The sequence below is a fragment of the Salmo trutta genome, chromosome 35 (genome assembly GCF_901001165.1).
Source record: "Salmo trutta chromosome 35, fSalTru1.1, whole genome shotgun sequence".
NCBI classification, from domain to species: domain Eukaryota; kingdom Metazoa; phylum Chordata; class Actinopteri; order Salmoniformes; family Salmonidae; genus Salmo; species Salmo trutta.
The window spans coordinates 6,126,276-6,148,874 of NC_042991.1; the positions used below are offsets into that span (position 1 = coordinate 6,126,276).

Here is a 22,599-nt window from a genome sequence, read left to right on the forward strand (position 1 = left end):
TTATTGCAGCCTCTACTGGCTACGTTTGTTGGATTCATTACAAAGTAGCCAGACAAACACAAGGCGACAGATATACAGTGTAACCATTCTTGGTTACTTTGGGCTTGTTCGACATTGGAGTCGGCTGCAGGCGACTGCCGACTGACTACTCAACAAATAACATTGTATCATAAATAACTACTCTTTATTTTTTGTAGATCAGTCAGTCGCCATTTAGCCATGATATATTACGGTTTTGATCCTCTCGAACACAGCCATTATATTAGTGGATCCGCCCCCCTACAGTACGCATGGGTCGTCAATAGTTACTACAGCCACAAATACATTATGGCTAAACTCCCGCCTCTTTCTACAATGAATCTAATTAAGATCTGTTTTTAAACATAACATGAAATACACTGCTAACCTTATACCTGACCCAAACCTTAAACCAAAAGCAAATGTTTACGATATAGCCATTTTGACTTTGTGTTTGTGGTAACTATTGAAAACCTTACGCATGCGCACATTCTGTCTGCCCTTCCGAAGCTTCCTCAAAGTTGTCGCTGGAGAATGAGAGTAGAAACGCGGCTACATGTTGTTGGTTAGATACGTTTAAAGTAACGGAAATACACATTTGTCTAAACTGAATTTCATGGAAGATACTGGTAAGTTGGCAAAAAGTATTTATACATGTTTTCACCTGAACTTGTTACCACTCCGCTTGCTGTAATGTGAAGATGGTGGTGGACGTGTGCGGTCTGGCTAGCTAGCTAGCAGCTAACGTCGTTAGGCCCAAACCGAGGCAGGGTTGAAAACATCAATACGCTGTGGTACTGTTTGTAAGACTTTCAGCCTATTATTGGATTAAAATTAAACGGTCGCCTTTCCCTACTATCATTACAATGACACGCAGCATATGTGAACTTTACTAACGTCTTATTTGAGGATATACAGTCAGTGGGTAAGTTAGGTATTTCGATCCGTTTGAATTAACTAGCTACGGTTAGTTAGGTTACTAAGCCAACTTCACTGTTGTGTTTACCGCGTCGTGCTTCAATGATGTCTGGCTAGCTATCATTACAAGTGGGCTAGCTAGATAGTTAGCTATTTTGGTCGTTGTTGATTGAGCAAATACATTTTTTAGTTAGATATGATAACTAACGTTACTATACGCCATTACGCGCGCCTGTGCTAGCTGACATGCTAGCTATGTTCCTAAACACGGAAGTACGCATGCTTGAACAAGTCAACGTGACTGAAGAAGTCAAGAGCTGCGGTCGGTGGGGATTCTTTGGTTTACAACTACTTGAATAAAGTTGAGCATGACTTGAATGGTTCAGGTCACGAATCTGGAGCATGTATGACATTTATTTTGTTACTCGTTTTCAGCTTACTTAGCCATATCTGGATATGTGGACATTTGGATCAGATAACTGTTTTAGTGCATTACTAGAGATGCCACAGGAACCTATATATAACCCTGCCTAAACATCAAATTGTTACCATGGTTGCTCCATGGACTTTCATTCTGACCGAAGTCGCCCTAAAAAGATGCAATAGTCTTTACAGGCCAGAATGTTGAATAAAAATGTATCTACTCAACAGGTTGTACATGCTCTTGGTCCTTTTTGGTGGTAGGACGTGGAGATAATGGTGTTTACCCACATTTTTGTGTTACTGTGCATTCGATAAGTGTTCAGACCCTTTATCCTTTTCCACATTTTACAGCCTTATTCTAAAATTGAATAATTTGTTTCATCAATATACACACAATACCCTGTAATGCCAAAGCGAAAGTAGGTTTTGGGTAATTTTAGCAAATTAAAAAATACCTTATTTCAGACCCTTTGCTATGAGACTCGAAATTGTGCTCAGGTGAATCCAGTTTCCATTGATCCTCCTTGATGTTTCTACAACTTGATTGAAGTTCACCTGTGGCTAATTTAATCGATTGGACATGATTTGGAAAAGCACACAACTGTCAATATAAGGTCCCACAGTTGACGGTGCATGTCAGAGCAAAAACCAAGCCATGAGTTCAAAGGAATTATCCGTAGAGCTTCAAGACAGGATTTAGTCGAGACAGATCTGCGGAAGGGTACCAAAAATGTTCTGCAGCATTGAAGGTCTCCAATTACAGCGGCTTTCAACATTCTGAAATGGAAGAAGTTTGGAACCACCAAGACTATATGTTGCCGAAATCAGGGGACAACAAGTAAAGTTGAAATGAAGTTTGTTAAGCATTCTTACTTGTAATGGACTGTTCAGGGATGCTGAGCCTACATGTTAGTATTTCACTCTTGGATTCTAAAGGAGGCTACCCATAACCCAGTCATGTCAATGTGACCTTTGGCATTGCATTTTATGTCAACACTGTCTGGATCCACCTCTGACTCAAGGGCTGGGCGACCATATCGTATTAACTAAAATTCATGTTAGAGGTCGACTGATTAATCGGAATGGCTGATTTTAATTAGGGCTGATTTCAAGTTTTCATAACAATCTGTATTTTTGGCCACCGATTTGCCTTTTTAAAAAAATTTTTTTTAATGTAATTTATTTCTAATTTAAATTTTATTTTTTTACACCTTTATTTAAATAGGCAAGTCAGATTGAGAACATTCTTATTTTCAATGACGGCCTAGGAACGGGGGTTAACTGCCTTGTTCAGGGGGGATTCGTTTTCGCAACCTTCTGGTTACTAGTCCAACGCTCTAACCACCTGCCTTACATTGCACTGACTACCTGTTACGCGAGGGCAGCAAGAAGCCAAGGTATGTTGCTAGCTAGCATTAAACTTAAGATAAAAAAACAATAAATCTTAACATAATCACTAGTTAACTACACATGGTTGATATTACTAGTTTATCTAACATGTCTTGCGTTGCGTATAATCGATGTGGTACCTGTTAATTTCTCATCGAATCACCGCCTACTTCGACAAATGGGTGATGATTTTAACAAGCGCATTTGTGAAAAAAGCACTGTCGTTGCACCAATGTACCTAACCATAAACATCAATGCCTTTCTTAAAATCAATACACAAGTATATATTTTTTAAACCTGCATATTTAGTTAATATTGCCTGCTAACATGAAATTGTGTCACTTCTCTTGCGTTCATGGCTTGTTGCGAACTAATTTGCCAGAATTTTATGTAATTGTGACATAACATTGAAGGTTGTGCAATGTAACAGGAATATTTAGACTTAGGGATGCCACCCGTTAGATAAAATACGGAACGGTTCCGTATTTCACTGAAAGAAAAAAAGTTTTGTTTTTGAGATGATAGTTTCCAGATTCGACCATATTAATGACCTAAGGCTCGTATTTCTGTGTGTTTATTATATTATAATTAAGTCTATGATTTGATAGAGCAGTCTGACTGAGCGGTGGTAGGCACCAGCAGTCTCGAACAGCATTGCACTGTTTGACTTCAAGCCTATCAACTCCCAAGATTAGGCTGGTGTAACCGATGTGAAATGGCTAGCTAGTTAGCGGGGTGCGCGCTAATAGTGTTTCAAACGTCACTCGCTCTGAGACTTGGAGTAGTTGTTCCCCTTGCTCTGCATGGGTAACGCTGCTTCGAGGGTGGCTGTTGTCGATGTGTTCCTGGTTCGAGCCCAGGTAGGAGCGAGGAGAGGGACGGAAGCTATACTGTTACACTGGCAATACTAAAGTGCCTATAAGAACATTCAATAGTCAAAGGTATATGAAATACAAATCGTATAGAGAGAAATAGTCCTATAATAACTACAACCTAAAACTTCTTACCTGGAAATATTGAAGACTCGTGTTAAAAGGAACCACCAGCTTTCATATGTTCCCATGTTCTGAGCAAGGCACTTAAAACGTTAGCTTTCTTACATGGCACATATTGCACTTTTACTTTCTTCTCCAACACTTTGTTTTTGCATTATTTAAACCAAATTGAACATGTTTCATTATTTGAGGCTAAATTGATTTTGATGTATTATATTAAGTTAAAATAAGTGTTCATTCAGTATTGTAATTGTCATTATTACAAATAAAAAATAAGCCGATTTAATCGGTATCGGCGTTGAAAAATCATAATCAGTCGACCTCTTCATGTGTTAGAGCGTTGTTTCAAGTATCAAGGTTTACATTGTCCTACCTTAATCATTTCTCTCCTTCGCGCCTTCTGTGCTGTGTGCACTAGGCACCTTTACACAGACACCAAGCCCCTGCCACACACACAACGACAAAAGATAACTTCTTCCTCTCTGACAACGAACAGTTTAAACTTGCTATTTGCATTTGAGGTTTGGTCCAACAGAATTGGGCATATGGGCTCCGGAAACACACAGACATTATTTTACTGTAATAGAGGAGAACATCCTTTCTAATGATACCTTTTTTGTCTCAACTCCCAAAATGTAGAACAGAGCAGACCCTACTAAAACGAGAGTATCAATGAACATGATTGTGGAAAGTGTATGCTCAGTTTGTCTCACAACGTACTGCTAGCAGCATTTTAGCCACAGACTTAGGTGCTCGATGTCTTGTCTGTTTTATAAATGTGCAATGAGCATAAGATGCATTTATATAAGACATTGGCAACTCGTTCTCATTCTGAGAAATAGCCTAAGCATCTTTTTATACAGGTAGGCCACTTGATTTCAGTGTCTAAACAAAGTGAATAGGCTAAGTTGTTCAAATAGTTGGTGATGGACAGGACATGGTGTATTCATAAGTTTAACTATGCTACCTTGTTGGCAAGCAAGTAGATCCAAGTTGGCTAGACTTTTAAATGTAAAGTTTAGCTGGTTACTCACTTGAGTGATTATGGGACCTGTGTTAATGTTCTATAATGCCTGCTGCTAATAGTTGGTCATTATCATGGATGTGCATGGTTCTGGTGTTTAACAAAAATGGCATTTTCATATACTTGAAAGCCAGATCAGTGATTGTTGCAAAAAAGCAGATACAATTTATTTTGTTAGAATAATTACAATATTAGTGGGTCTTATGTTTGTAGAAAGCCTATATTTAGCCAAGGTATTATTTTACAAGCCCTGACTTAATTACAATATTCCTGGCTGTTTGAAATGCAGTGTATTGACCTTTCATTGTATAACAAAGCTTATTGAGAGAACGTTGGAAAAAATTGAGATTTGAGAAATAAGCTCTTTGTGCATATGGAATAGGGCTGTGTCAAATTGGCAAATTTGCTTAACATTTAAACTGCTATTTTCTTAATCGGTTTTCCATCAAAACGATAAATCATAAAATTCCAAGTAAATTTACAATGCAGAATAATGGTGCTATTACTCATGTATGACCTCTAGGGCCGGGCGACGAAGTTATATCTACCGCAACCCTTTACAGACAGAACGCAGCTACAGTTAAGTGTTGATAGCTACTAGGGTTGCAAAGGGTCGGGTACTTTCCGGTAAATTTCCAGATATTTTCCATGGGAAGTTAAGCCCTGAAATTTGGGGAATTTTGCTTAAATGGACGATGTGTTTTGGGAGAGAGTGGTAAGCAGCCTGAAACTCCTGAAACCTATTGCAGTAGCCGTTGCACGGATTGACCATGCCATCCTGTCTGATGTTCTGACTCTGCTTGCAGATGTAAGAGAAGAAATCCGTTTTGCTCTGCCCACTTCCCTGTTGCTCCAAGCAGAGGAAACTGCAGTCTGAAATACATCAAAAAGCGTGAAGACTTCTGCCTGAAGCTCGTGCACACCGCAGCGTACATGTTGGACCCCAAGTATGCTGGCAAGAGCATCCTGTCTGGTGCAGAGATCAACAAGGCCTATGGTGTAATCACTACTGTGTCTCGTCACCTTGGCCTGGATGAGGGCAAGGTTCTTGGCAGTCTGGTGAAGTACACTTCCAAGCAAGGGCTTTGGGATGGAGATGCAATATGGCAGTCGTGCCAACATATCTCATCAGCCACCTGGTGGAAGGGACTTTGTGGATCTGAGGCTCTTTCCCCTGTTGCCTCCATCATCCTGCTAATCCCACCAACATCAGCCGCCTCAGAGCGCAACTGGTCCTTGTTTAGGAACACGCACACCAAAGCACGCAACAGGCTGACCAATACAAGGGTTGAAAATTGGTGGCCATCTGGGAAAATTTGAGGCTTTGTGAGCCTGACAGCGAGCCATCCTCAACAAGGTTGGAAAGTGACAGTGAAGATGAGGCCTCAGTCTGATGTTCAAGAGGTGGACATTGAGGAGGTCCAGGAAGAAGACATGGACTATCATTTTACAGATGTATGTTGAAAATATTTTTGGGAGATGCGATGGATCATCGGGGATCATTCAATATTCCCTTTCTTTTGTTGTTCAGTGAAATCATCCCATGTAAAGCGTCAACTCATTTAAAGTTCAATTTGTTACTAAATTGTTCTTTTATTTCTATTGGAAGGATTTAATCACTTGCAATTATGTCTACTTATTATAAGGTTAAGGCTTATGTTTGTCTCCATATGGTAAATATATCCAATGCAATAAACATCTACATTTTAAATGGTTTTAATATTAATTCCCACGGAAAGTTTCCACCTGAATATTCCACAAAATGTGCAACCCTAATAGTGACAATTGATACCTTTTTTCAGACAATTTTTAGAAGGTGGTGCCTCTGGTCTGTACCACAACACAATGAGACAGATATTTCACGGGATGTATAAATGTGAAGCATCCGCTTGGCGTTTCCACTCGCTACCAAATATGGAGAGAAGATGGAACGAGATGGATTTCGGCAGACATTCTGCACATTTTCTCATCGATTTTAAACAATTGCTCTCTACAGTTTTCTGTTCCCAAAACTAGAAGCTGTTATGAATAGAGGGACTAAGTTTTGTTGACTTCACCGTGTGCCAAGTTAAAAAATAAAAAAAAATGGTTTAGGAGTGCAAAGGCAAATTGAGTTATTGCACACTTCAGAGTAGGTGTTCCCTAACGGAAATATGCAAATACATGCTAGAACGCGCCAATTGAATCTCCAACCTCCTTCCTTGTTCTGCCCACTGACTAATTTGTTCCCGTTGACCACAGCCTGTCTTTTCCATTCTTGGGTTAGTAATAAAAAATCTTTGTACTTTTTTCAGATGGTAGTGAGTTGCACGAAGTAGCTCGATTTATTTGGTTGACAGTTCTGGTTGCCTAGTGATGGACTTTAGTCCGGCTTCAGAAGTGGCGTTCCTTTACAGACAAGTAAAATGTCTGTTCATATCACCAGAGAAGGTTTTGTGCTGGCATAAAACAATAAAACGTAGTGTAGCCTACCCTAACAGACAGATATGCTGTAGCCGAGGCACTTTCAAGGGGCCACATAACATTACGCCTGAAAAGCGTAATCGATACATGCTAGCGGTAGCCTACTGATTTCATGAGGCAAAAACTGAGTAGGCTACCCCGTGCTTGATCACACACTTGCATCATTAGTGAAGAGACAGAGCAGGCAAGCCAGCGTGATGGAGAGATTGAGAGGGGCAGAAGAAGCGTGCTCATATGTTTTGGTAATCTGCATCTCGCAATATCTTGTCTTGAATGCCTTGCAAATTCACCAAGTAGCCTGAAGTTTGCCTCTTCCTCTGTGTAATAAAAAAAAATAAAAAAATAAATCTCCACAGGCCTTCATAGCCTATCGGCTATAACATGTACAAAATATTTTGTGTGTAACTGTGATTTTACTTAAGTGCAGTGGGGGAAGACAGTTTTTTGGTTAGGGGTTTATATTGATTTATGGCTGGAATCTCGTTAACGGGATCGATATGACAACAGCCAGTGAATGTGCAGGGCCCCAAATTCAAACAGAAATCACATAATTCAAATTCCTCAAACATATGTATTTTACACCATTTTAAAGAAACTTTTTGTTAATCCCACCACAGGGTCCGATTTCAAAAAGGCTTTACAGCGAAAGCACACCAAACGATTATGTTAGGTCAGCGCCTAGTTACTGAAAAACACAGCCATTTTTCCAGTCGAAGAGAGGAGTCACAAAAAGCAGAAAGAGATAAAATGAATCACTAGACTTTGATCTTCATCAGACGACACTCATAGGACTTCATGTTACACAATACATGTATGTTTTGTTTGATAAAGTTCATATTTATATCCAAAAATCTCGGTTTACATTGGCGCGTTATGTTCAGTAATGTTTTGCTTCCAAAACATCCGGTGATTTTTGCAGAGAGCCACATCAATTTACAGAAATACTCATCATAAATGTTGATGAAAATACAAGTGTTATGCATGGAACTTCAGATACACTTCTCCTTAATGCAACCGCTGTGTCAGATTTCAAAAAAGCTTTACCGAAAAAGCACACCATGCAATGAGTACGGCGGTCACACAAAAACAAGCCATACATATCCGCCATGTTGGAGTCAACAGAAGTCAGAAATGGCATTATAAATATTCACTTACCTTTGATCTTCATCAGAATGCACTCCCAGGCATCCCAGTTCCACAATAACTGTTTGTTTTGTTCGATAAAGTCCATCCTTTATGTCCAAATACCGCCTTTTTGTTCGCGCCTTCAGTTCACAAATCCAAATTCACGATGCGCAGGCCAGACAAACTCAAAAAATTCCATTACAGTTCGTAGAAACATGTCAAACGATGTATAGAATCAATCTTTCGGATGTTTTTATCATAAATCTTCAATAAGATTTCAACCGGAGAATTCCTTTTGTCTTTAGAAATGCAATGGAACTCAGCTACCTCTCACGGGCGCGCACATGGCTGAAGCTCATGCCCATCTGGGAGTCCTCTCTCAATCAGCTCTTATTTTCCCCCACTTCACAGTAGAAGCCTCAAACAAGGTTCTAAAGACTGTTGACATCTAGTGGAAGCCGTAGGAAGTGCAATATGACCCCACAGACACTGTATATTGGATAGGCCAAGACTTAAAACTACAAACCTCAGATTTCCCACTTCCTGGTTGGATTTTGTCTCAGGTTTTTGCCTGCCATATGAGTTCTGTTATACTCACAGACATCATTCAAACAGTTTTAGAAACTTCAGTGTTTTCTATCCAAATCTACTAATAATATGCATATCTTAGCTTATGGGCCGGAGTAGCAGGCAGTTTACTACGGGCACCATATTCATCCTAGCTACTCAATACTGCCATCCAGCCATAAGAAGTTAACGTTAAGGATCCCAACTTTGATTTAATGTTCACACTCCTAGTATGGACTTTTTCTGTGATATTTCATGAAACATGGGACCAGCCATATCACCCAGTCATACCTGATTCCACATCAATTTCCTGTAATACTAACTAATAATTACTGTCCCTTCTCGATCTTGTGATATTGACGTGCAATATGTGTTCCTCTCCCCAGACCTGCACCTCTCAGACGAGCCCATGACGGGGATGTTGGACACAGACAGCCCGGAGAGTGGGGAGTCCCCAGAAATGGAGGGCAACGGAGAGGACTTCCTCCCCGACCTGCCTGTCCTCACGCATGCTGCTGAATGGACCATGGATCAGGTCAGTGGGAAATGCACGTGGGGTTTAACCTCTTTTTCCCTGGATGTAGTTGTAATGACAAGGCCAATGTATCCTTTTTGTTATTATTCTGTACAATAATATAGCAAATGCTATTTTGTCTGCCTGCATTACTAGTAGGTCTAAACACCAACACTTCCATCTTTCAATAGTGGTGCTCTCTCAAACATGAGGCAGTCCCTTGCCTATTTTCTTAGTTGCTTGCTGGTAATAATTTCCTTCCCCCTTGTCCAGGATCCCCATAACCTCACCACGGTTATCCACGACTCGGACTCAGAGTCCGATCAGTCGTCACCAGAGGTAATAGAGCAGCACCAGATCCAGCAGTCTGATCTAGGATCTGTTGAACAGGCAGTGCAGCACTTCCAGCTAGCGAGCGCTGAACTCTTCCAAGAGGAGCGTCGGGAGCATGAGGATTCAGATGAGCAGTCTCGTTCTCCACAGGCAGAACAACAGAACCAAATGGAGGCATCGTCAGACGAGAGTCAGGATGGGCACAACACAGCCACAGAGCCTCTGATACAGAGCGAGAAGTTGTCCGACGCTGTAGAACAGCAACAAGATCGAGTCCAAGCCCAGCCACCAATGGTTGCAGAAGATGGTAGCCCAGCTAACATGGAACTTGAAGAATCCAAAGAGACGGAGCAGGGGGAACCTGTTGAAGAACCAGCTGTCCCTACAGAGCCTCTTATCCCTTCTGAGTATGAGAAGCTGGCTAAAGGGTGTGAGGAGAACCCTGATGACTTCAATGGTTGGGTTTACCTGCTGCAGTATGTGGAGCAAGAGGTGAGTGTGGAAAAGTCCTGGAATGTTTGTTGACCCTTGCTTGTATTGTGACTAGGTTTTATCTGCTGTGTTAAACTACATGTAAACATTTGAGGTTGTTCTGTTAGGAAGCAAGTTGTAAATGTAATTTTTTTGCCGCCTCAGAATCATCTTGGTGTGGTGAGGGAGGCGTTTGATGCGTTTTTCTTGCGCTACCCCTACTGCTACGGCTACTGGAAGAAGTTAGCTGACACTGAGAAGAAACATGGCAATGCACAGGTGGCAGAGGAGGTAAGTCTCTGTCTTCCATGGCTGGGCTCATGCAGTGGTATTTAATAGTGTAAATGGACATCTTCTCCTCCTATCCTCTGTCCTGATCTGAAAGGGGTTGACAGGGTTAGTGGCTGGAGCTTTGTTCTGCTTTTCACACTGGTTGTCTCATTCCCCAATGTCATTTTTGCCTCCTATCCCCAGGTGTACCGGCGGGGTGTGCATGCCATCCCCCTCAGTGTGGACCTGTGGCTCCACTACCTGTCCTTCATCAAGGACAACGCTGACCCTGAAGACCCAGAGACACCGTCACGCATTAGAGCGTGAGTAAAGAGCTCTGTCCTCACTGAAAAGTGAAAGGCTGCACCTCAACACACACTCCTGTATATCCACAAGTTAGGTGCGCGAGAGCCTTGTGACAATTCCACAACCAAGTGTTTTACTGATTTTACAGGTCATAGTGTATTGTTAACAGGGTTGGGGAGTCATTTGTTTTCCAAAAAAATAACTAATCAGATTACAAATGCTTTTGAAAAATATTATTAATATTCAGAAAAGATGTTTGTGGAAAAAATGTATTGACACCTTTGTTTTCTCAATGATCTTCCATTCAGCATTGAAAAGGGGTGCAAGTTTGTTCCACCTGAGCTAGTCTGACCACAAGTCAAAGACCACTATGATGACACGGATCCTTTTTGTCTTCTTCTAATGCCTTTTTAAAGGGAAAGCAATCAGATTACGTTACTAAGTTTGGGTAATCCAACAGTTACATTACTGATAAATGTGGACAGGTAACTAACGGATTACATTTAGAAAGTAACCTACCCAACCCTGATCGTTAATCATGTCGTCTGTGTTCTATCCTACAGTGCGTATGAGCATGCCGTGTTGGCAGCAGGGACAGACTTCCGCTCTGACCGTCTGTGGGAGACCTACATCAACTGGGAGACGGAGCAGGAGAAATTGGCCAAAGTCACGGCCATCTACGATCGTATCCTGGGCATACCCACCCAGCTCTACTCACAGCACCTCCAGAGGTATGACGGGTCAGCTCATTCACAATAGGTTTTGATAAACCGTCCATGAGGGTTATGGTCTACATCTCAGGTAGTGGGTAGCTCAGAGAAATCAAACACTGGCATTAGTTCTAACCTTGTCAGCCACACTTACTTTCAGGGGCACTATTTTCTGGTAGTACTTTTTGTTCTCTTAGTGATGTACTGATTTGTCATTCTTCAGGTTCAAAGAGCATGTGCAGAACAACAACCCCAAACACTTCCTGTCAGAGGAGGAGTTTGTCCAGCTCAGGGTGGAGCTAGCCAAAGCCAATGCAGTCACCGTCAATGAGGAGGGAGAGGAAGCAACACCCGTGGAGCCCGAGGGACTCCCAGCCGGCACCGAGGACCTCCCAGATCCTGCTAAGGTACGCCTCCGCTGCCTCACCTTCAGGGGGGTTGATGTACCACAACATGCCAGAGGGTTAAGAAGGAGGCCCTTGTCTCTTCATCATCACCCATGGAGACGACATCCATGGGGTGAAACACACATCTGTGCAGGTTTGAAGAGGTGTCTTTCCATCAGCAGCCAAGCCAATGAGTACGTGGGCATCATCCAGTCAGGGATTTGGAATGGACAGATCGTGGGCTGGCTGGCCTAGTTGAGTGACTCCCCTCGTCCTCTCCAGTCCCCAGCACCAGGACTGGCCTACAGACAGGGTGTATATGGTACATACCCTGCCCCGGGGTGGGCCTCGGTCCCTGGGTAGGCCCCAACACCTTCGACAGGCAGAGCCCCTGCTTGTCTCTGGCTCTCTTTCAGCCTCAGGGTGATGTAAATAACCTTGGCAGCTGGACATGCAGTTTACACATCAGTGGAGAATGAGATGGTTACGAGATTGTTTGAAAGTCAAGCAGTTAACGTTGAGTGTCTTGTGCTATGTTTAGAGAGTGACGGAGATTGAGAACATGCGCCACAAGGTGATTGAGTCGCGCCAGGAGGTGTTCAACCAAAACGAGCAGGAGGTCAGCAAACGCTGGGCCTTCGAGGAAGGGGTGAGTTCTGACATCTGTCTTTTAATGATCAGAATATCATCCAATTTTATTTCATATTGTTAAAAGGAATAGTTCACCTCAAAGATTTCATACCTCTAAAGTGGGCTTTGTCAAGCTGGGTGGAGATGGAATTGGATGGTGCCACTCTTTCCCATTCATTTGGGATTGAGTCCTACAGATGTCTACACAATAGATGGAATACGAGGTATGAAAATATTTGACAAATGTTGATTTTTGGGGTGAACTATCCCTCATTCATTTCCTTCCATTGTTAATAACATTACTTTTGAAATGATTGTACATTTTGGTCCGCTGCCATTTTGAATGCCGTGTTTCCCTTTTCCCCTCGTAGATAAAACGGCCCTACTTCCACGTTAAAGCCCTGGAGAAGACCCAGCTCAGCAACTGGAAGGAGTATCTGGACTTTGAGATCGAGAATGGCACTCCCGAACGCGTGGTCGTTTTGTTCGAACGCTGCCTCATCGCCTGTGCTCTCTACGAGGACTTCTGGATGAAGGTAACCCAACCTTAACCTTTGACCTTCAACCCCACCTCAAAAATAATGACCCCTGCACTTCCCCCATCAACGATTGCATCACTTCCTGACAACAGTAAATCGTCCTGAACATCTCTTCTTTGCGTGTAACGTTGATCTGTTAATCACTGTATCTGTTGTATTAGGGGATGGCCAGCTTTGCCACACAAGATTTGACTCCAGCATTTGCCAACTACTACGTTGCATCTTCTCCGTCTCCCACTACCTTACAGAAACTTATCTTATTGGTTCCATGAAGGTGCTGATGGGTTTACAAAGAACATTTCTAAAAACACGATCTTGTCAATGAAGAAATTCACTGGTTGAGCAAACCGGAAATGGGTGTTTTAAAATGTTGTTGTCACCTTCCCTTCCTCGTCTTCTCTCCACCTCCTGCTCTCCACCCACCCCGTCCTCCCCTCTTTCTCCAACCCTCCTCTCTTTTTCTTGCTTCACACTGAAGTACGCAAAATATCTAGAGCGCTACAGCATTGAGGGAGTGCGACATGTGTACAAGAAGGCGTGTACCATCCACCTATCCAAGAAGCCCAACATTCACCTGCTGTGGGCCGCGTTCGAGGAGCAGCAGGGTGAGTGGTGTTTCTAGTTCCCACTTAACATCACATTCACATAAAGCTGTGACGGTTATGGAATTTTGGGTAAGAATTAATTGTCAAGCAAATTACCATGGTTGTCAATTTTGTTAAATGGTTTTGAACTTGTAATGTACCATAATGCATCTCTGAAAATCAGCTACTACATGCATACTTAATGAATGCAACACAGCTTTGGTAACCCCCCCCCCCCCCCCCCTCCCGTCTAATTTAAATGTTTTTGACCGCTTGGAACTTTTGGAAATGAAACATCTCCTCCCGACTGTGCTGTTTTTGCTTGTAAAAAAAAATGTACCAACCTTACCCACATGTACAGTTGAAGTCGGAAGTTTACATTCACTTAGGTTGGAGTCATTAACTCGTTTTAACCACTCCACAAATTTCTTGTTAACAAACTATAGTTTTGGCAAGTCGGTTAGGACATCTACTTTGTGCATGACACAAGTCATTTTTCCAACAATTGTTTACAGACAGATTATATCAATTATAACTCACTGTATCACAATTCCAGTGGGTCAGATGTTTACATACACTAAGTTGATTGTGCCTTTAAACAGCTTGGAAAATTCCAGAAAATGATGTCATGGCTTTAGAAGCTTCTGATAGGCTAATTGACATCATTTGAGTCAATTGGAGGTGTACCTGTGGATGTATTTCAAGGCCTACCTTCAAACTCAGTGCCTCTTTGCTTGACGTCATGTGAAAATCAAAAGAAATCAGCCAAGACCTCAGAAAATAAATTGTAGACCTTCACAAGTCTGGTTCATCCTTGGGAGCAATTTCCAAACGCCTGAAGGTACCACGTTCATCTGCACAAACAATAGTACGCAAGTATAAACACCATGGGACCACGCAGCCGTCATTCTCCTCAGGAAAGAGACGCGTTCTGTTCATCTCTAGGAGACGTACTTTGGTGTGAAAAGTGCAAATCAATCCCAGAACATCAGCAAAGGACCATGTGAAGATGCTGGAGGAAACGGGTACAAAAGTATCTATATCCACAGTAAAACGAGTCCTATATCGACATGACCTGAAAGGCCGCTCGGCAAGGAAGAAGCCACTGCTCTAAAACCGCCATTAAAAAAAGCCAGACTACAGTTTACAACTGCACATGGGGACAAAGATCATACTTCTTGGAGAAATGTCCTCTGGTCTGATGAAACAAAAATAGAACTGTTTGGCCATAATGACCATTGTTATGTTTGGAGGAAAAAGGGGGAGACTTGTAAGCCGAAGAACACCATCCCAACCGTGAAGCATGGGGGTGGCTGCATCTTGTCGTGGGGGTGCTTTGCTACAGGAGGGACTGGTGCACTTCACAAAATGGATGGCATCATGAGGTTGGAAAATGATGTGGATATATTGAAGCAACATCTCAAGACATCAGTCAGGAAGTTAAAGCTTGGTCGCAAATGGGTCTTCCAAATGGACAATAACCCCAAGCATATTTCCAAAGTTGTGGCAAAATGGCTTAAGGACAACAAAGTCAAGGTATTGGAGTGGCTGTCACAAAGCCCTGACCTCAATCCCATAGAAAATATGTGGGCAGAACTGAAAAAGCGTGTGCGAGCAAGGAGGCCTACAAACCTGACTCAGTTACACCAGCTTTGTCAGGAGGAATGGGCCAAAATTCACCCAACTTATTGTGGGAAGCTTGTGGAAGTCTTCCTGAAATGTTTGACCCAGGTTAAACAATTTAAAGGCAATGCTACTAAATACTAATTGAGTGTATGTAAACTTCTGACCCACTGGGAATGTGATGAAGGAAAAATAAGCCGAAATAACTCCGTCTCTCAACTATTATTCTGACATTTCACATTCTTAAAATAAAGTAGTGGTCCTAAGACAGGGGACTTTTACTTGGATTAAATGTCAGGAATTGTGAATCTGAGTTTAAATCTATTTGGCTAAGGTGTATGTAAACTTCTAACTTCAACTGTAAAAATGTAATGATTATTAGGTAAACTTTGTCTATTTGAAAATAAAAATGAATCCCCACCCTATTAAAATGAATGTGTTAAGACAATTCTGACAAAACAATTGTGGTTCATGGTGGTTGTCCATAATTGTTGGTTATACGATTATTGTGCCAGCCCCACGATTCACACACCTCACTTGTCAGACCTTTACCTGATGTGATTTACAAACAAGTGCATTCGACTAACGAGGCTGAGACGATCACGTAATAGAATTTCAAAAGCCTTGGTAGCCTTTGTCTACACAGACTAGTAAGAAACATTCAACCCAGAATTGGAACTGAGTTTTTGTGTGTTTCCCTGCAGGGAATATAGAGGAGGCACGCGGCATCCTGAAGTCTCTGGAAGAGGTGGTACCGGGCCTGGCCATGGTGCGTCTGCGGCGGGTCAGCCTGGAACGTCGCCACGGCAATCTGGAGGAGGCAGAGGCCCTGCTGAGCGAGGCGATGGCATCGGGGAAGAACGCCAGCGAGACGTCGTTCTACGCCGTGAAGCTGGCCCGGCAGCTGCTGAAGGTGCAGAGGAGCCTCGCCAAGGCCCGCAAGGTGCTGCTGGACACCATAGACAAGGACCAGGTAAGATCAGAGCTAGATGAATGGAATCACTTGGTTCAGGATCTTGATATTGAGATACAGTACATGGTGTCAAAGGGAGTTTGATTCAGAGAAAATGTGTTTTAGAGAAACCATTTGAGTTCATCATTAATCTGTGTGTGTCTCCAGACGAGTCCTAAGCTGTACCTGAACCTGCTAGAGCTGGAGTACAGTGGGGACGTGCAGCAGAATGAGGCGGAAATCTTGGCCTGCTTCGACCGCGCCCTGAGCAGCCCGCTGCCCCTCGACTGCCGCCTCACCTTCTCTCAGCGCAAGGTCGAGTTCCTCGAGGACTTTGGCAGCGACATCAATAAGTCAGTTCACCTACAGTACCTACACCCTCAAACAATGAGTACATTTTCACTGACCAGTGTTCTGATTAGTCAATGAATCCATATGGCATGCTTGCACTCCTAATCCCAACCATGTACTCTTTTTCCATCCTCACAGGTTAGTGACTGCATACGATGAACACCAGAAGCTTCTGAAAGAACATGAGTCGACAAAGAGGAAAGCAGAGAATGGGTAAGATTTGAATTTGTTCACTTCTCTTTTTGTTTAACATTTACGACATTGAGTACAACACAGTAGGATGCTTCATAGCAGGTTGTGAATCGCCATACCTGAATTGATTTAGTTGGGTGCTCTTGATTGACATGAACCTGTTCCTTCGTGTCCCTGCAGCTCCCAGGAGCCCGAGTCGAAGAGACAGCGTACAGACGAGCACCCAGGTTCAGGGCACATGATGCAGGGAGACAACTCTGCCTACAACTACAACTGGTACCAAGTGAGTCCTATGCTAGAGCAGAGTCAAACATGGTTATACATGCAATTTGTATTGCAAGGTGACAAATGTAATACCATCCCTGACAAAGGCGTTCCATGACAATTGGTTCTCACTAGAATAACAAAAATGGGAGGACGATAGTGTTGAACTCTATCATATGGTGCCGCTGAAAGGAATGCCAACTAACCCTGTCTTTCCTTGCTTTCCTTCTACAGCAACAGTACAATAACTGGGGCCAGCATTCCTGGGGACAGTACAACCAGTATGCCCAGCAGTATAACCAGTACTACCCCCCTCCACCCACATGATGTGTTCAAAGACTGATGGACAGAGGTCCTTCTGAAGGAAGAAATTCAGAGGAAGCATCCTTTCTACCCAGCCCAACCGCTCAGCTCAGCTAGACCATCCTCCTCCTTTGATTTGTTGTTTGATGTCCTTTTGTTTCCATTGGCCATTTGACATATTCACTGTAATCACCATCTCACCATCATTCATTGACTTGCTGCTTTTTGTGTTCTTTATGCATGTGTTGTTGATGCAGACTTCAGATTATTATTTTTTCCCCCCCACAGTCAAAATTACGCCAAATTTTATGTTTTTAATTTTAGATTGGATGGCTACTTAGTTTGGTTCCTCTTCGATATCTCTGTGTGGGGAAACTAGTTATGTTTGATACAGATTATAGATTCGTATGGAGGTAGTGGTACCTGCTGTGCTCCGAGTCCTCCCTGAGCCTCTCCTCTGCTTTCCTAAGATTAAGGTTTGTTTTGTTTTGTGGGACAAGAACAGAAATGAATATAGATTCATTTTTTTTATTTTGACTTAATTTCATAATAAAGACATTGATATCCAATTTCTTATTATGTTGTTCCCTGAATTAACCCTTTTTATACAATATTAATATCACTGCCATTGTAGCATAACTGTTAAGATTGGGTAGGTACAGGCAATTTGCTCTCCAATCATAAGTTTCAGTAATTGACATGTACTTACTCTTGTACACATTTTATAGATGAAAGCATAGGTCATACTCAGCAGACATCAACCCTGGTTATGGTGTGGTACAGTAAGATGTGGCGTGTGCTGGCTTTTGTTCCAACTCCAACCCACCACTTTAAAGCTGATGTAGTTTATCATGGTCTTAATCAAGCAGTTCTAATTGGCTTTTTATGTTGTGGATGGGAGTGACCTCAGCCAGTGCACTACACAAACTCAGCAAAAAAAAGAAGAAACATCCCTTTTTACAGGACCCTGTCTTTCAAAGATAATTTGTGAAAATACAAATAACTTCACAGATCTTCATTGTAAAGGGTTTAAACACTGTTTCCCATGCTTGTTCAATGAACCATAAACAATGAATGAACATGTACCTGTGGAACGGTCATTAAGACACTAACAGCTTACAGACGGTAGGCAATTAAGGTCACAGTTATGAAAACTTAGGACACTAGAGGCCTTTCTACTGACTCTGAAAAACACCAAAAGAAAGATGCCCAGGGTCCCTGCTCATCTGCGTGAACGTGTCTTAGGCATGCTGCAAGGAAGTATGAGGATGCAGATGTGGCCAGGGCAATAAATTGCAATGTCTACTGTGAGACGTCAAAGACAGGACAGACAGCTGATTGTCCTCGCAGTGGTAGACCATGTGTAACAACGGCTGCACAGGATCGGTACATCCGAACGTCACACCTGCGAGACAGGTACAGGATGGAAACAACTGCCTGAGTTACACCAGGAGTGCTCAGACTGTCCGCAATAGGATGAGAGAGGCTGGACTGAGGGATTGTAGGCCTGTTGTAAGGCAGGTCCTCACCAGATATCACCGGCAACAACGCCGCCTATGGGCACAGACCCACCGTTTCTGGACCAGACAGGACTAGCAAAAAATGCTCTTCTCTGATGAGTCGCGGTTTTGTCTCACCAGGGGTGATGGTCGGATTCACGTTTATCGTTGAAGGAATGAGCGTTACACCGAGGCCTGTAATCTGGAGCAGGATTGATGTGGAGGTGGAGGGTCCGTCATGGTCTGGGGCGATGTGTCACATCATCGTCGGACTGAGCTTGTCAATGCAGGCAATCTCAACGCTCTGCGTTACAGAGATGATATCCTCCTGCCTCATGTGGTACCCTTCATGCAGGCTCATCCTGACATGACCCTCTAGCATGACAATGCCACCAGCCATACTGCTCATTCTGTGCATGATTTCCTGCAAGACAGGAATGTCAGTGTTATGCCATGGCCAGCGAAGAGCCCGGATCTCAATCCCATTGAGCACGTCTGGGACCTGTTGGATCGGAGGGTGAGGGCTAGGGCCATTCCCCCCAGAAATGTGGTAGAGTGGGGTAACATCTCACAGCAAGAACTGACAAATCTGGTGCAGTCCATGAGAAGGAGATGCACTGCGGTACTTAATGCAGCTGGTGGCCACACCAGATAGACTGTTACTTTTGATTTTGACCCCCCTTTGTTCAGGGACACATTATTCTATTTCTGTCACGTCTTTGGAACTTGTTCAGTTTACGTCTCAGTTGTTGAATCTTGTTATGTTCTTACAAATATTTACACGTTAAGTTTTCTGAAAACAAATGCAGTTGACAGTGAGAGGACATTTCTCTTTTTGCTGAGTTTAGAAATTAGGAATTGCAGTACTAGAAGGGATTCTAAGAACCGTGTCCCTTATGATGGTCCCAAGGTCATCCATATTGATCAGTCATGGTTTGCCAGTGCTGTGATAAGATATTGTTTAAAACATGAATTTGAAGAATGTATCTGCACTGTTAGAAACTGCTAGCCAGTTTTAGAGGGATGATTCCATGCATTTTTTCAAATTAACTGCCAACATTCCATTTGAACCATGCTGTCAATCCACAACCATACACTGGCTCAAATCAGTTAATGATAGGACTTAGACAAGTTGTAAATGCAACAAGTCCTGATATTGTATCATATAATAGGACTCACAGCTTTCCAGTAATTGATGGTCTGTTCACTATATTTTAGAGGCTACTTATGCAGAAAATGTGTATAAGACCCGTATAAACTCTGTAATTATGACTTTCTTAGGTTGACTAATATTCCATTACACCATTTCTGATACATCACATGCCTTTAATTTTTCTTCATAATTAAAAGCAGGAAAAGCATCACCTGTCTCTACTGCCATTCATTCCCAACTAGACTAGTTTGGAATTTCTCCCTGACCAAGATGGCTGCCATTCACGCTGCAATACGTAAATTTGAGGGTTTGTGACATGGCTCCTCTAGTAATTTAATAGGATCTCTATGGTTCTCTACTTATCGACGTCACACGTTGACACATGCGCACCGCCGACGCTCTCTAAGTCCTTTTTTAACCTAGTGTTGAACGACTAGCATCAAACGAGGTAAGGCCTGTGCAAAATGAGAGGAAATGTTGAATTTTATACCCTTTAGAGACAACATATCAGGTCGGAATATTGGTCGTAAGTACATCACCATCCACGACGAACAATAGTTTTTTTGGATTGCCTTATATAGGGCAATTTTAATCGTTTTTCCGAAACCGCATGCCTCGTGGCTAGCTTTAGCTAGCTAACGTTAATTACGTGACTGTCGGTAAGCAAACAAGTATGGATGTCTAGCTAGCTACAATTTGGTAGTATAATACATATATGGTCGTATAATCACTTATTTTCACATATTTGTCATGTTGCTGATTTGCAAACGTATTGCCGGGCTATGTCTAACTACAATGTTAGCCAGTGAACTTCATCATTCCTCAACCTTACTGCAATGCTAGCTAGTTGGCTATTTAACTAGCTAGCATTGCTCTCGTTCCTGCAAAGTTGTAGTTATTGGTTCCTAAATGGCTGTCTATTGATTTGTAGATATCTACAAATAGTTGAACATATTGCCTGCTTAAGTTGTCTCTTCAATCCTAGCTCAGTCATTGTTACTTTTTAGAGTGGATTCAAGTCACATGTGGACTTATGGTGACACCCCACTTCCTGCCTGCTGTTTTCATACTGGAAGCTAACTGGCCATCTCTTCCTATCCACAGCATCAAGATGCAGCTCTTCTTGCGTGCCCAGAACACTCACACCCTTGAGGTGACCGGACAGGAGACTGTCAGAGACCTCAAGGTGAGGCCAAGCTAGACTACATCAATGAAAATGTTAATTGTGTTGTAATGGAAACTGGTGTACTGTTTGGAGTCTACAATACCACAGTCTCAAATCGTATTCTGCATGCTCTTGTCTGGATTGTTACATGTATGTAAATTGTGTGGATCAAACCATCGTGTGTGGTTTCAGGTCCATGTCCAGAATCTGGAGGGTCTCCTAGTGGAGGACCAGGTGTTGTTGCTGGCTGGCTCCCCCCTGGAGGATGCTTCCTCTCTGGTGGAATGTGGCATCTCTGAGCACTGCACCCTGGAGGTGGCCGGCAGACTGCTGGGAGGTCAGTTCTCAATGATGGTGCATCAAATATGGCCTGATTTTGAATACTTTGAAAATGCTTCCTTCCCACCTTGAAAGTAATCACACATGAGGATTGGATTGTTGAAAGAAATAGGGTGGACACCTAGCTTTGACTTATTAAAAGGATTTCTGGTACATTTATTTTTATCGGCAATTGCACAAACAGTCCAACCGAAACGTGACTTCTGCTTTTAACAGAACCGTCTGAATCTGAGCAGTTCAGGGGGTTGCCACATTGGGGAGCTGTTGTGGGGTGTTAAGTGCCTTGCACAAGGGCAGAACAATAGATTATTCACCTTGTCGGCTCAGATTTGAAAAGGCAACCTTTTGGTTACTGGTGCAATGCTCTAACCGCTAGGCCACCTGCTGCACATACAGTTCCAGATCAATAGTTTACTCAAAGATACTCTATGAATTTCTGTTGTCATTTGTTCCGTTGCTGTATGTTCACTCAGGATAATCACTCTTGGGTTTCTCTCTCCACCAGGAAAGGTCCATGGCTCCCTGGCCCGTGCCGGTAAAGTGAGGGGACAGACACCCAAGGTCAGCAGATACTTGCTGCATTTAAAAATATATATATTTAGACTGTTTGTTGGCTATGATTTTGTGGCAGTTGTAACATTGTCTGGTTGTTTGAAAGTCATCGTAGCTCCTGGATTGTAATGTATTTCTGCAGAGTAATGACCATAGTAGCACTGTCCCTCTTTTTATCACTTCAGGTTGACAAACAGGAAAAGAAGAAAAAGAAGACGGGTCGTGCCAAGCGTCGCATCCAGTACAACAGGCGCTTCGTCAATGTTGTGCCCACCTTCGGCAAGAAGAAGGGCCCCAACGCCAACTCCTAAAAAGACTGCCCCCCCCCCCCTCAGGAGAATGCTTGTGATCACACCCCTTTCATTTTAACCCACTGAAAGGTTTTCCTCCTGTACAGAATAAAAATTTGGCTTAGACTAAAGAACTTGTTTGTCATTTCTTGGGTGTTTATGCATTTTGAGACTGGGTTGCTTGATAATATAAATGGCTTGTAATAGAAAGGATTGTTTGGACAACAAACTAACAAGTGATTGAGCCTGGC

General features: G+C 42.7%; 2 protein-coding genes across 2 annotated transcripts; both read left to right on the forward strand.

Annotated features, from left to right (window-relative positions):
- The first annotated feature begins 497 nt into the window (after positions 1-497).
- On the forward strand, positions 498-17,919 carry LOC115174512 (pre-mRNA-processing factor 39). The gene is made up of 15 exons (XM_029733122.1): positions 498-647; positions 9,309-9,457; positions 9,710-10,261; positions 10,406-10,531; positions 10,715-10,833; positions 11,380-11,547; positions 11,750-11,933; positions 12,454-12,561; positions 12,914-13,078; positions 13,560-13,686; positions 15,993-16,261; positions 16,409-16,593; positions 16,730-16,804; positions 16,964-17,066; positions 17,282-17,919. Exons 1-15 carry the CDS (start codon positions 635-637, stop codon positions 17,372-17,374), a joined length of 2,436 nt encoding a protein of 811 aa, XP_029588982.1. The 5' UTR covers positions 498-634; the 3' UTR covers positions 17,375-17,919.
- A 2,428-nt stretch (positions 17,920-20,347) lies between these two features.
- LOC115174513 (ubiquitin-like protein FUBI) lies at positions 20,348-22,479 on the forward strand. The gene is made up of 5 exons (XM_029733123.1): positions 20,348-20,450; positions 21,107-21,188; positions 21,360-21,504; positions 22,012-22,067; positions 22,244-22,479. The coding sequence occupies exons 2-5, from the start codon at positions 21,114-21,116 to the stop codon at positions 22,367-22,369; spliced, it is 402 nt and encodes a 133-aa protein (XP_029588983.1). The 5' UTR covers positions 20,348-20,450; positions 21,107-21,113; the 3' UTR covers positions 22,370-22,479.
- The last annotated feature ends 120 nt before the right edge of the window (positions 22,480-22,599 follow it).